We start from the raw sequence: 14,232 nt of genomic DNA, 5'->3' as shown, positions 1-14,232 counted from the left end.
GCTATTTTTCTTATTCCCCCGACCATCAGCTGTTCTGCTGTGCTGGGAGATTTTGATTAGCTAGAGAGCAGGAAATCATTAGATTTCTTGCTTTCTAGCTAATCTAAAAGCAGAGCTGAACTTCCTTAGGACTGAACTTTCTTTTTTTCAGTGCAGACTCAGGCAATAGATTGCAGAATGGTAGATCTCTAAGTGAATCTCTTATTCTGTGAGCTTGCTTTGCCTAATTGCTTTGCCTAATTTGGGGTACAAGTTGCTCTTTTTTTAAAATAAAAAAAATCAATATTTACATACGTGGTGTGTTGTGTGTTAATTTTGTGAGCTTGCTTGCTGGCAAATTTTATGAGTTTGCTTGCAAGCAAATTTTATGTGACAGACTCAGGTAGCAGATTGCAGAATGGTAGATCTCTAAGTGAATCTGTGATTCTGTGAGCAACTCAATCTGCCTGCCTGCTTTGCCTGATTTTGGGTAAAGTTACTTTTTTATTAAAAAATTCAATATTTATGTAAATATTTATAATATTTACATACAAGCCCTGCCCAGCCAGTCACTTGACTTTCAAGCCACACCCACAAATTAGGCCATGCCCACAGAACCGGTTGTTAAGAAATTTGAATCCCACCCCTGTTACAGACTACATTACAGACTACAATATATTACAGATTACTATATACCTGTTATGGCCATGTCTCTTAGGGAAGCAATTATGAAAATAAACATTTCTGTTTGGCCTTTTCTCCCTTCCTGCAAGAATGTTAAGCAACAATATTTGTTTGCTTGCAAGTGCTCAACACAGTTTAGAACTGTAGGGCTGTTAATAGCTGGATAGAGTTAGGTTTTTCATACAGAAATACATAAGCATTTTTACAGTTTGAAGATCTAACTACTGATTGAAGAATAATAAATTCATTTTGCCTTACATTTGGTTTCAGAACATTCTCCCCTCCTCCATGTTCACATTTTACAATCTTGAACTGTTTTTTTTGGAGAGTAATGGGCTTGGTTTTAAAAGATTAGTGTATGTCTGTATGGGATTCCATTCATTAACTTGTTTTTTTTTAGAACTGAATCTGAAAAAATTTAAACAGAGAATTTTGAAATAGAATTTCACCTCTCAGGGAGACTAAATCCCTTTTTTCATATCTCCCATATCATCTCTAAAGAAGTTTAGAACGTAAGTGACTTCAGGCAAGCATTTCTTGATTATCTCTTTTTGCAAAAGTGACCTGTGAGCATTGATTACACCATATAAATGATTCTGTTCTTAATCATGGGATTACAGATTGAATTTGGGATATACTTCCATAATAAGGCTTATTAAAATTAGCCAGGTTTGCAAAATATTGGCCAACCATATAGGGATAGGATGGGTTAAATCTGCCATGCTACAGATAGTCCTTGACTTACAACCATAACTGAACCCATAATTACTGTTGTAAGCCTCCCCCCCACCCTTCTTGATTCTTCTCTAGACAAGTAATCAGTCTACAACAGTCTCCTCTTGGGAGAAATCACCAAGAACTTTGGCCTTTCTTAAGTTAGGCATTTTAATATGCTAAAGCCACAAGAAGCTTTGAGATGGAATAGTTGAATACTAACATATTTGTAGCTACTGTATTCCTGAAACTGCATTGTATGTGTAGTTATGTTGTTGGCTGCAGAAACCTCTTCATGTTGTTGGCTGCCAGCTGCTGCTCTTGTTCTCCCATTGAGCTTTAATGGGCAATAAGGAGACAAGAGATTTGTGTGTGCATCAATACACCAATGAAGCAAACTGTTTTGGGTGTTTAAGCAATGCTCAGAGCAACTATTAAAGATGAAAGGTTGTGCATGTGCCTTTTAAGGGTGGGTGGAGGAAAACTTCACAATAAATGGGAGAGAAAATAGCAAACTACTGGTCAAGCAGAATAACCTCAGATTCTTGTTTGCAACAGAGGCAGATTAAAAAAATATTTGGGTAAATTAATTTGAGATTTATACAGCATTTGTTGTCAGTGTTTTATGCTCAGTCTCTAAAACTGAACATCCCATCTCTCTAAGCTTTACCTGCCTTTTTAAAAAGCCTTTTCTCATTGTAACTGTAAAAACAAAATGTCCTCTGTTTTAAAAGTCTCATTCCGCACCACTTATTAATATTTGTCTATTCAGACCATTTAATGTGTTTATGTGATTGATAATCTGGCCATCAGTCATTAAGTGAGTGGGAATACTCCTACCTAATCCCAAATACTAGGGTTACAATACCAGGGTACAAATACCTGGATATTTGTATGATACCTGAGTTTGCAAACATGTATTTTATTGTGTTCTTTTATTTTCAGATGTTTTAAAAATATATATCTTGCAGTTCCAGTGCTAAGGAAGAGAGTTGTTAGACCAATGAATGAAAATATAGTTTCATATTGTGAGCTGCTGCTGGAATTTCTTACTTTGTTTACAGTGTAAGGAAGAATTTTGTCAAGAGAAAGAAGGAAGTTTAAATTCCTATGATGCAGAGAAATTGTATGATTGTGTTTATGAGTAAAGTGGAAAATATGGAAGCTGTTTTACCAATCTAAAGAGCAAAGTTAACCCATATTCATTATATGCAAGAAGAAAAAAGTAAACATCCCTTTCTGGATTTTAACTCTATTATTTTCCTTCCCCAAATGTAAATAAATAGCAAGCAACAAGTCTGAGTTTGTTTTCACTCATTTATATTTTGGTCCTGAGGAAATACAAGCCAGAGAATCCTGATGAAATTTCTGATACTGTTTCATACTGTTTCAGATTTCATTTCTGATGGAAAGATCCATCAATATGATGTCATGAACTGAATATAGGACTTGATCAGACTGACTGTGAAGTCAGTCATTTCACTGTTAGCTTTACCTATCTTACATATATTGCTAAATATAGGGTATATCCAAGAAAGATTACCCAAATAATTTTGGAAAAATAATAGGATAAAATTATGATGACGAAGAATGGCAGGTTGCCTCATATGTGTTGTAAGAATATGACCAATTATGTATTTCTTAAATATAGTCTACTCTGGAACTTTGTAGGACATGTCTAAAATATTATAAGTGTTTATATCGGCTGGGAGAGATTTTGGGCTTATACAGTGTTTTTCTTATGCCAAGAAGATACTTCTCCCTGAGTGCAGCTTGATGGCTCATTCTGGGACAGAGTAAAAGTGCCAGCATAGTCTGTTCATCCAAATCCCATAGCCAAACTGCAGCAACATCTGTTTTTGGCTTCTGTCTTTCATTTGCATGCACAATCCAAAGGTACTGAATGAGACTTTTATCAAAATGCTCTGTACTCCTGTTGATATCACCTTGGTCTAAGGTAGACAAGTAACTTGTTGCAGGAATTAATTTAAACAGATTTTCTTACTTCTGTCAAGTATGTTTTTGACCATAACCTGCAGTGTGGGAAATATTTATGAGTGCTGTGTTGATTTATAGAATCATGAAGAAGATACCTTGGAGATGATCTAGTCCAACCCTCTGCCAAGTTCAAGAATCCTCACGCCATTCCCAACAAATAGCTGTCCAATCTTTGCTTGAAAACTCAGTGATCCGTAACACCAAGAGACAGGCTGTTCCATTGCTTCATGACTCTCAGAGTCAGGAATTACTCCTTATTTAAGTACTTAACTTAAAAAGACCCACACCAACACAAATAAACAATAAAGTTCACTTTATTAAGCAAATTCAGATTAACAGCCTAGCAAAATATATGCAAAGATTTTATACTGCATGCAGGATGATTTTTTCACTCCCTCATTTACAGCAGTTAAAACCAAAAAACATAGCAATAAGGCACAATGGGGAGACAGTCATGGCCACCAGATTAAAACAGACAAACCCTGACTGTGTTTATACACTCAATAACAGTCTATTCCAACAGCCTTTGTCCAAAGAACATGAACTGAGAGGAGAATAGTTGAGTTTCAGCCCTTTGCTTTCTATTGCAGATGATCAGGGCTTGGCAGTGTTTGGCATAAATGTAAGCATAATAATAGAGATGATTAGGCTTAAAACCATGGGAAAAGTGATTCATTTTTCTGATTAATAAAAGAGAGCATACTTGAAAATTCTGTTTTCCATTAAGGGAATTGATAATATTGTGCAATAAAGAGGAAATACTGAAGCACAAGTATATTACAAAGGTGAATGTGGATATAAAAACTTTCATAGATAATTCAAGAGATATTAAATGAAAGCAAAGTATTATCTTTGGCTGGATGGAATATAGCCCAAGATATAGATTTCATAAGATCCACGTAGGATTAAAAACTTGAAAATTAACAGTCTATTTATTTATTTTATTCAATGTGGATGCCATCCATCTCCAACTGACTGAAAGAAGATGAAAAGGAATACTGGATCAAAGTTGGCTACCAGACAACCAAGATATACTCTGGATATTAATTTTCAAGAACGTATGATCATTGAACAGGAAGCCTCTCATACTTTACCTGCTAGGCTTGTGGACACATAACGTCCAACTCACAGAGATATCTAAATATAAACGTTTGCAGAGGAAGCTGCATTAATTTGACTTGCAATAGGTTCATCTGGAAATTAGGCCAATGTAGTTTCATAAAGAGATCAAAATTAAGGTGGTTAGATGTAGTTATGCTTATCAGGGAGTAATAATAAATTGAGCTCTTAAAGCCATGGAATTCTGTGATTATCTAAATGTTCCTGTATTACAAATCCCAGCATCTTTAGTCATTAACCGTGCCATCTAAACTGCAATTGAATATCAACAACATATAAGTTCCTCTCCCTGTGGATAAGTGATCAGTTAGTTAAATATAGTTGACATGATCTCAAGTATGCTAAAGGGAGTAAAGATCAGAATATACTGACTGCAAACAATAACCTCAGGGAGGCCTGGTACATTGCTTCAAACACTGAGCACCAAATACATCTGCTGGCAGGATTTTGCTATTGAAGAGTCCATAGGGAACTCTTGGATGCAGAGGTCCGCTGCAAGTAGCTATTCATGGAAACACTGATATTATTCATTTGTGCCGTGAGACAAAATTTTTGGAATTATCCATTGCACATTTATAAGGACAAGAAATCTTGACCGCTCAATTTTTTTTTTCAGTATTCTGTGTTGTTTAAAGAACATGTATTTGCTGCAGAGAACGTTAATGTAATATTTCTGTTTCCCATAGAAATCTTCCTCTGTAGCCAGGAAGTTCACAATAGTGATGCAGAGGACAGCAGGACATGCTATTATCCTGCAACAGCTGCACAACATGTTACCCATTGAAACAGTTAAGTATTGCATGATTAACTCCTTGTTCTTACATGCCCAGGCAGCAAATTCTGGATGGTCTCATGCTGCTTGAATTGTTGATTTACCCCACAAGTGTGATGTGAGGGTGATTGTAATTCTCTTTGGTTAGGATGATGAAAAATTAAATATTTGGGACAAAACTTCTGATTCAATAGTATACTTGAATGACTTCTTGCCCTGCTGGGTGCAGCACCTAGGTAACCTTGGTTTTCTTGAAAAGCTAAGAAGGATTGGACAGAGTTTGTACTTATATGGGAAACCATCCAGAAATTCCAGGCCTGTAGGCATTGGCATTCATAGGGACAGGGACAGTCAAACCAATCAGTCTGGTAAAAGTAACCAGAGCCTGCAAATGCCTGTGGGTAGAGTTGCATTAGCAAAATTGGAAACAGTTGCACTGGGTTTCTGGAAACCAGGATTTCTAGTTTGATTGGGTAAGCTACACATTTTAAAGAGCTAAATGAACAGTTGGAGCGCAATTTTCAAAGATAGTCACATAATAACTCACAGTTTTATTTAGTGTCATGTGAAACAGGCCAATATCTCTCAGCCCAATCCACTTTGTAAGGTTGTCAGGATACAGTAAAATATGGAAAGGCTGACTTATGCTTATCTGAGATTCTAGTAAATAATAAGGGTCTCCTCCCTTAACTGTTGCCATCTGAGATACCCTCTTTACCTTTGAAAGGCCATGAAGCTCTGACTCTTCCCACAAGGGCCAAGATGGGGATTGAGTCAGGAGGTATTTGGTTTGGCAACTGGTGGGAAGAATGCTTTCATTGATTAAAAGTTTTCAAACAATAACCAAGTTTCATTTTGAAAGCAGATTCTAGCACTCTGCACCCTATTTTATAGCCTCCTCCTGTATTTCCACCATGAGAAGCATTAGATCAAACTCAATTTCATTGAAGTCCGCATCGGGGTTGTGTTTGACTGGTGTGCGGGGGGGCATGGCCAGCTCAACATCACTCGTGTCAGGGTTGCCTGGGATGGCCTGAGCACTCTAATCAGAGAAAACAGTCTCCCAGGCTCTGTTTTCAGCTGCGATGGCCTCCTGCAACCCTTTGCCAGTGAAAACAGAGCTCGGGAGGGCTGCATGCACTCCGTTTTTGATAACAGGCACTGCGAGCTGGTCCTTCGCTTTTTCCAGGACCTTGAGTTTGACACCCCTGCATTAGATCTTTACTGCCTTCTTAGCTGTGTCTCCCATTTGTTAGAATGCAAGGACTGTGCTTGCATGAATCAAATAACATGTTTCTCCTTTCTCTGAGTCACATTTCACAAGCCCACCACTTTTTCTTTTTACATTTGCAAATCACGCATTTCAATGATTATTTTTTTTTGTACAATACTTGAAGGTTAGTTCAATAGACAGAGAGCTTATCTGCATTACTTAGCTGACTCATCATTAGAATGATACAGTGACTACTTTTTTTTGACAATAGAAATAGATAATTTCATCCTGTAATCGTCTCCTTTCCATTGTTAATTCAACCCTCCCATGCATTTTCCGGCTGCAGTTTCAAAGTACAGGTTATAAGTGGTTGTCCAATGGCCTTTTGTTAGTTTTTGAATCACTACAGAGTGCTTAGCTATATGGGCAGTGATAAAAAAAGGGAAGGTCTTGTAGTGACTACAATTCAGAAGATTTTTTTTAAATTTTAAAAATCGTTGCTATCCAAATATACATTTGATATCTTTACTTTGAATATACATATTTAATTTTAGCCTATATAGATACATTTACAACCAACACACACACATACACACAGCATATACATATCAGTATATATTTTCATTATGGTTTTTCTACAGGAAAGAAAGCAATTTGAAGCTCTCCTCCCACACCCCCAAAACAGATTTTGAAGCCTTCAGTCTAGATGAAATATTTTGGTAACTGTTGCCAAATGCCTCAGTCTGGTCATATTTGTCATAAATCGGATTAAATGTAAATTGCCAGAAGTGCAGCGACAAAAGCATCTTAAACAATAATATGTCCAGAGATAGCAGTTGCATTATCCAAAATGGTTTTTATTGCAAGAAATCTGCAATATTTCAAGAAATCTGTTAGGCATATTTCCAGAGGCTGTTGGCCTTTCATTAGTGGAACCTCAAAAAAGGTTTATGATCTGTTCATCTTTGCTTCAAATCCTAAACTACAAACAACAGTTTCAAGTTCTTTCCTGTGAAATAGAAATAAGTCCACATATAGATCTATTCCCTCTGAAGATGTTGGATCACAGCAAGGGTTCATCCTTTGAATTAAACTTTCAATATTGAGAATAAAGGAGTGGTACAGCACTGGATAAGATAACTCTTAGAGTCAGGTAATGTCTCTAAGCTAATGAAGGAAGAAAACAGGTGTTACTCTTTGATTCCTTCTATATATTTTCTTCCAAACTGTTTTAAATGGTCAACCAATCTTCTGAAATTTATTTTTAGGAATATTCTTGAGGGGGGAAAAGGGAATTGAGAAAAGTATACAATTTCCTCCTCCCATTAATAGAAGGATCCACTAGATCTAAATTTTCTGAATAACACTGCTGGATTCTTCCCAATAGCAGCATCTTAATCTTACAGATTGTTACTGTGAAGATTCAGCATTTGACTCATAAAAATGTTTGCCTATCCATTTGCATTGCACAGGAAGAATTCGTTTTATTTTTATTTTTTTTGAACACTTTGTAAGAGATGTCTTAATAATTAGTCACCACAAGGCTGACATTTTATCTTTTGATATTTTTATGTTGATAATTTAGAAAATAAAAATACACTATTGGATTGATTTTACTCAATGACCTTTTCCTCTTCAATAATTTTCTGAATCATATATAGAAAACAGTTGCCTTTGGCAATCGGTTAATCAATAAGTGTGTGGAAGAGTCTCTATTCCCCCTGCCCCGATTTGATTGGCTATAGCATTATGTAGTCAGTTTGTTTAATAAGCAATGGGTATTCTGTGCAAGTAAATAAAGCAGAATACTAGTGAGAACATAACCCGAGTGCAGTGAGGAACTGGGTGAAACAGAATCTGTAAAAGATCAGGAAGCAGATGAGATGACAGAGTTAATTGTTCAGTAACCACACTTTGCATACCCATGGTTGCGTTCTCCCTTGTGTGGGTGTGTGGTTAATCCATGAAACAGATGAAATCAGGATTGTGTATAAGGGAAAGGAAATGCTAATTTACTGTCATTCTTCTGCAGGCAATTAGGCTGTGGGATGGTAAATTACACTTCTCGGTATGCTTTATAGGTAAAGATTTGAATTTTGCACTCCAACCTCTGCATCCTCTGGCAAAAGGCAGGTTGTACATTGCTTGTGAAAGCCATTTTCCCCTTCCATTAACCATCCCAGGTATTGCTTTTTTTTTTTTTAAAGGAGAAAATGTGATTCTTTTGAATTTTACCTTTTGTAATTGAAGTTCATATTTTCAATTTGTGCCTGGATTATATACATTATTCCCAGCATTAACAAACCTGGGGTCGTACATTGCCTACACTCCTCAGCTATTAATACAGGCTGCCACAGCTGATCAGACTGCAGGAGACTGCCTTTCATTGGCAATGAAAATGTACAATTTTCACCTTTTTTTACTAGGAGAGAAAGGGTAGCCCTTAGGCATCTTTTTTCTTCTCAGCAGGGGCTGAAAATGTAGATGTGTACATAAGCCATTCTACTTATAAAGTCTTGAGGTTACAGAACACGGTGTTTACACATATACAGACCCGCATACCTTTTGTATTGATTTCTTGAAATTCCTGAAAGGAGGCTATTGTACAGAGCATGTGTGATTTCTGTGGGAGTATAAATATTCATATTCAATCAGATTGACTCTATTGTGTTGCAGATACTAAACTGAATTGTGACGAATCTCCATGAAGGTGACCAGCCATGCAATGTTCTTGGAAGGCTGTCCTCTTACTTGCTTTGGCCTCCATTGCTATCCAGTACACAGCCATCCGCACTTTCACAACCAAGTCCTTCCAAAGTTGCCCTGTACCCAATCCCATGAATTGTAGCCTGAATCAGGAGGCCGAATCTGCTGACAGACTGTGTGATGAAAGCCCAACCTTTTCTTACAACCTTTCTAAGAAGACTCATGTCCTGATTTTGGCCACCACCAGAAGTGGTTCTTCTTTTGTCGGTCAACTCTTTAATCAGCACTTGGATGTTTTCTATTTATTTGAGCCCCTTTACCATGTCCAGTTTACCTTGATTCCAAAGTTAACGCAGATGAAGGGCTCCATGGACCGACGGATCATGTTGGGAGCTGGCAGAGATTTGCTGAGGAGTCTTTATGACTGTGATCTTTACTTTTTGGAAAATTACATCAAACCCCAGCCGGTGAACCACACCACAGACAGACTGTTCAGGAGAGGGGCCAGCAAAGCTCTATGCTCTGCACCAGTTTGTGAGACACTGGCACCAATTAATATGACTCTGGAAGAAGGAGACTGTGTAAAAAAATGTGGCACTTTGAACTTGACCCTAGCTACCGAATCATGCAAAGATCATGGGCATGTTGCTATCAAAACAGTGCGAGTGCCAGAGGTCAATGACCTTCGGGCCTTGGTGGATGATCCCAGGCTCAACCTGAAAATTATACAATTAGTGAGGGACCCCAGAGGCATCCTTGCTTCCAGGAGTGAAACATTTAGAGACACTTACAGACTTTGGCGAATCTGGGATGGCACAGGTAGGAAACCCTACAACTTGGATGTGACACAACTCACCACTGTTTGTGAGGACTTTTTGAACTCTGTATCCACTGGCTTAAATAGACCCTCATGGCTGAAAGGCAAATACATGTTGGTGCGATATGAAGACCTAGCTAGGAATCCTCTAAAAAAGACTGAGGAAATCTACGAATTCCTTGGTATCCCAATGGATAGCAATGTGGAACGATGGATACAGAATAATACGAGAGGAGACAGGTCTGCATCCAAGCACAAATATGGGACTGTCCGAAATTCAGCAGCAACAGCAGAGAAGTGGCGGTTCCGCCTCTCTTATGAAATTGTAGCATTCACACAGAATGCATGCCAGCAGGTATTAATACAACTGGGTTACAAACTGGTATCCTCCGAGAAGGAACTGAGAAACCTCTCCATAAGTCTGGTGGAAGAAAGAGATTTCTTGCCCTTTTGGTAATGCAGATGTTAGGGCTCCTATTGTAAGTTTGAGATGAGCCATTTGTAACCGTTGCCTTACTTTCCCTCTTCCCGCCTACTCTCTAAAAAATTTGCACTAATTGTCGAATGGGATTCTCAAAAGGAAAGTCCCCCTTCTTAAACCATTGTATAGATGGATGACTATTGGGTCTTAAGAGCAAAAACTAAAATAAACGAACTGTGGACAGGTAGCAATGTTTACAAATCACACACACTTAACAATATATAAAAGGGAAAAAAAAGTGACCCTCAAATTTCCACATTGATGGGAATCTGAAGGCTTATACTTTTGCACTTTTTACTTTTACAATGTAAGAGGTCATTATAAATATATATATATATATAATTATAAATATAAATATATATATGTCTAATTTATGAATAGTGTTGTTACCTCCCTCCCAACTTTATGAGCAGGTTTTACTGTTAGCTGATGGTGGAATTGTCTCTTTGTTTTTAATCTTGTTTTGATATATCTGAGTCATGTTATCAGGCTGGTTGCTGATCCACAGTTTGTTTAGTAACACTTATGACATTTCTTTGTGCCAAAAAAGAAGAAAGAAAGAAAGAAATTAATTGAGATTTGCTAAATGGGGACAACATGCTTTATCTCTGTGTTTTCTTGAAATAAAGAATTCAATAAAACCAATTGTTCCTGGGGGGTGAAATTCACCAAGCCAGGCTCAGTGAATCTTGAGACTGTTGAACTCTGTTCAGGACAGCTGTGGATACTATTTAATGTTATGGTGAGGGAGAAGAAGAAGGAGGTAGCAACTGCATTTTTAGAGTCAAGGTTCGGCAGTGAGAAGAATGATAATAAAACAAGTTGACAATCTGTTTTAAGTGACAGAGTGCAGAAGTGATGGCAATCCTATGATCTGTATAGCTTTTAAACACTTGCTCTTTTCATTTGTTGTCAATTGCAGCAGGTTGCCCGAGAAATCATAGGTAGAAGGGAGTGTGCACCTATTTGATGCCAATTACATAATTTGCGTTTTGTAAGACAATGTCATGATACATGTGATACCATCTTAGCTTGTACTAGATGCCTATGACTGGTTAATTCAGTGTAACAAAAATAGAACTCAGGAGTTTCAACCTAAAGAAACATTGCCTGTCTGCCTGCTAGAATCACCATATGTTCATGGAAGGTAGCTTAATGGGATATTGGAACTCCTGATTCAAATGGCAAAGTTAAAGGAGATGGAAATGGCCAAGACTGCAACCCCAAATCAAAAAGAACTATTGGAGTTAGCAGTAGGCCCCTTCCCTAATTTTCAGCACCTTACTGTTTAAACCATTCTTGATGTGTTTCCCCAAAAACAAGACCTCTCCCAAAAATAAGCCCTAGTGTATTTTCCACATGTACGCCTAATATAAGTCCTACCCCCCAAAATAAGCCTTACTTAAGAGCCTGCACAGTCAGCTGGTTGCCTATTCTGTCTGGTTGTTCGTGGTGCCATGATCACAAGGCCAGGTGGGTGGTGGTGGAGCTGCCATTCACTGACTTACCTCAGGGCCCCCGCAGCCAGACCATCCATGCTTCAACACCTGCCTTGCATCAGCAGCCATGTGCAGCAGGAGCCCACATGGCTGCCGGACTACTTCTCTTGCTTTCTTGTGGCCGCAAGAGAGCAAGAGGCCGAGCATTGTGATGGTGCCGTGACTGTGGGTGAGGCAGGTGGGGTGTGAGTGGCCTGGTTGCAGGGACCTTAAGGTAAGCCAGTGCAGGGCATATGGGACAGCTCCACCTCACATACCTCACTGTGGCTGCCACAAGCAAAAAGCAGAAGTGGGCCTCCTGTACATGAACAAAAATTAAGACACCCCCCCAAATAAGCCCTAGTGCTTATTTTGGGGCCCAAAAGAAAATAAGATCCAGTCTTATTTTTGGGAACACATGGGTAGTCTTTACTATTCAGCTTCTTTTTCCTAATCTAAGTTTTCAAGTTAAGTGATTAGTTTCAATGTTGTCAGAATTAATACTAGAAATGTAAAGCAGATCCTAGTTCTCAAAAAAGGAAAGGCTAGAGCTGGACTTAGCTGGACCATTGCTAGAGGATTATATGCAGGTGGTTGTGTCATTAATATGTTGATTTTTTTTAAAAAAAAAAATCCCTCTGGACAGGCTCTTTTTCTCCATGCAGCCCTTATTTGACAAACATGCAGAAGGCATCAAAGAGAAGCAGGAATCTGTTCCAAAGATGGATGGTTAGCATTGAACAAATCCTCAGGATTCTGTGTTAGTGATCCAAATGCAGTCAGCACTCCCTATGGAAAAGGAACAGCTGCTAAACCAACTAAAATATTTAGCGTACTTTTTCCCAAGCCTGATTATGGCAGGATTGAAACGGGGGAATTAGTTAGGAAGGGTAAACCATGCCTTTCCTGCCTTCTGTGACCTGCTGGAATCTTGTACTGGAGTCTACATAAAGTTTCTGGTTTCCTCCAGGGAATGGTGGCAGTGGGGTGGCAGAATCTAATTCCTACTCAAGGAGAGGCTTTCTATATGAGCAAAGGAGCATGTGTGTGAGAGTGAGTTGTGAATGGTATGCATATGTGCCTTTCCCCACCTGGCTATTATCAGCTCATTTTGGTGTTTGGTCCTTGGGAAAAGTATAACAAAGGAAATGCACACATAAAATTTGCAAGAACTACACTATAAATGTTTTTTTAAAATATACATTGAAGAACAAGTTCATTCTTTCATTATGATCTTCATGCTGAAGACTCCTATCCTGAGCCTGTTTGTCACTGATAATGATAGTAAACCTGCATGTTTATACGTTTCAGTGTTTCCAATGTTGTGACCATATTTTTTGGTATGGGAAATTATTCAAGATTGCTGTTTCCCGATCGGCAGTTCAGAAATAATCATGATAGTGTTGATCAGCTTAGCACCTTAGAGGTGTATCTGGCAACAACATCTGTCATACCAGACAACAAGTCATGATGGTAGTTGTGGTCCAATACATCTGGAGAAAATCAGGAGGGAATATATTCATCAAAACATTGAATAATTTTTGATCTATTAAAAACTGAATATTTTGTTGGGCTGCATCTTTTAAAATATTGGGGTTTTTATATAAGCAATCCATGGGAGATCAGTACGTCCTTAGATAAGACCTATTTTATCACACAGAAAATGCAACTTCTGAGAATTCTGTGAAATATGCATGCATTATCTAATGTTTGTGCAGTCCTATACTTGCCTACTCAGAAGTACTGTCCCGCCGAATTCACTGAAATTTGCTTCAAGATATAGGACTACCGTCTAAAATGCCTTTTCTTCTGAATGTTTATTCAAATACGATTTGTTCATACAAATTTGATTCAATTAAAATTCATATAAATAATTAACTATGATTTCTTTGTTCAAATCACAGAACTAATTTTATTATTAAAAGGCCTTGGCATATAAAAATGCCAATTGTTACTACTGCCTTTGTAGTAATGGAATCCTGCCTGAAGCCATTTTCTGTTCCAATAGCAGAAAAAGAGACAAGAAGGTGAGAAGCAGACATAAAGCATTGGCTCATACAAACCCTTCTTCTAAAAGTTCAGCTGCTGTCTGATGCAATTGACCCCAGGTTTAAATGGTTGACCTGGAATTTCCATAGGAGCTTATTATTATTATTTAAGTAATTACCCAACTTGTAATTTCTTTCTCAAATATACTGGTGGGTATTTGCTCATCTGCCAGTTTGAAAATGATAAATTAATTTTTTTTTTAAGAAGAATTGATATCGTCTT

The 14,232-nt window shown here is 37.9% G+C and overlaps 1 protein-coding gene across 3 annotated transcripts in view; it reads left to right on the top strand.

Moving 5' to 3' along the window:
* Positions 1 to 13,839, top strand: part of CHST1 (carbohydrate sulfotransferase 1) — a 30,255-nt gene extending 16,416 nt beyond the window's left edge. For all 3 annotated transcript variants that reach the window (XM_026704696.2, XM_087921410.1, XM_087921411.1), the window contains 2 exons: positions 5,181 to 5,282; positions 9,156 to 13,839. In XM_026704696.2, coding sequence (XP_026560481.1) covers positions 9,200 to 10,459 — 1,260 coding nt within the window. In that variant the 5' untranslated portion in view covers positions 5,181 to 5,282; positions 9,156 to 9,199 and the 3' untranslated portion in view covers positions 10,460 to 13,839. The remainder of the gene's footprint in view (positions 1 to 5,180; positions 5,283 to 9,155) is intronic.
* The last annotated feature ends 393 nt before the right edge of the window (positions 13,840 to 14,232 follow it).

This window comes from Pseudonaja textilis, chromosome 1 (assembly GCF_049901715.1).
Source record: "Pseudonaja textilis isolate UNSWEBS1 chromosome 1, rPseTex1.2, whole genome shotgun sequence".
Lineage (NCBI taxonomy): Eukaryota > Metazoa > Chordata > Lepidosauria > Squamata > Elapidae > Pseudonaja > Pseudonaja textilis.
This window is presented reverse-complemented; position numbering and strand designations above follow the sequence as displayed.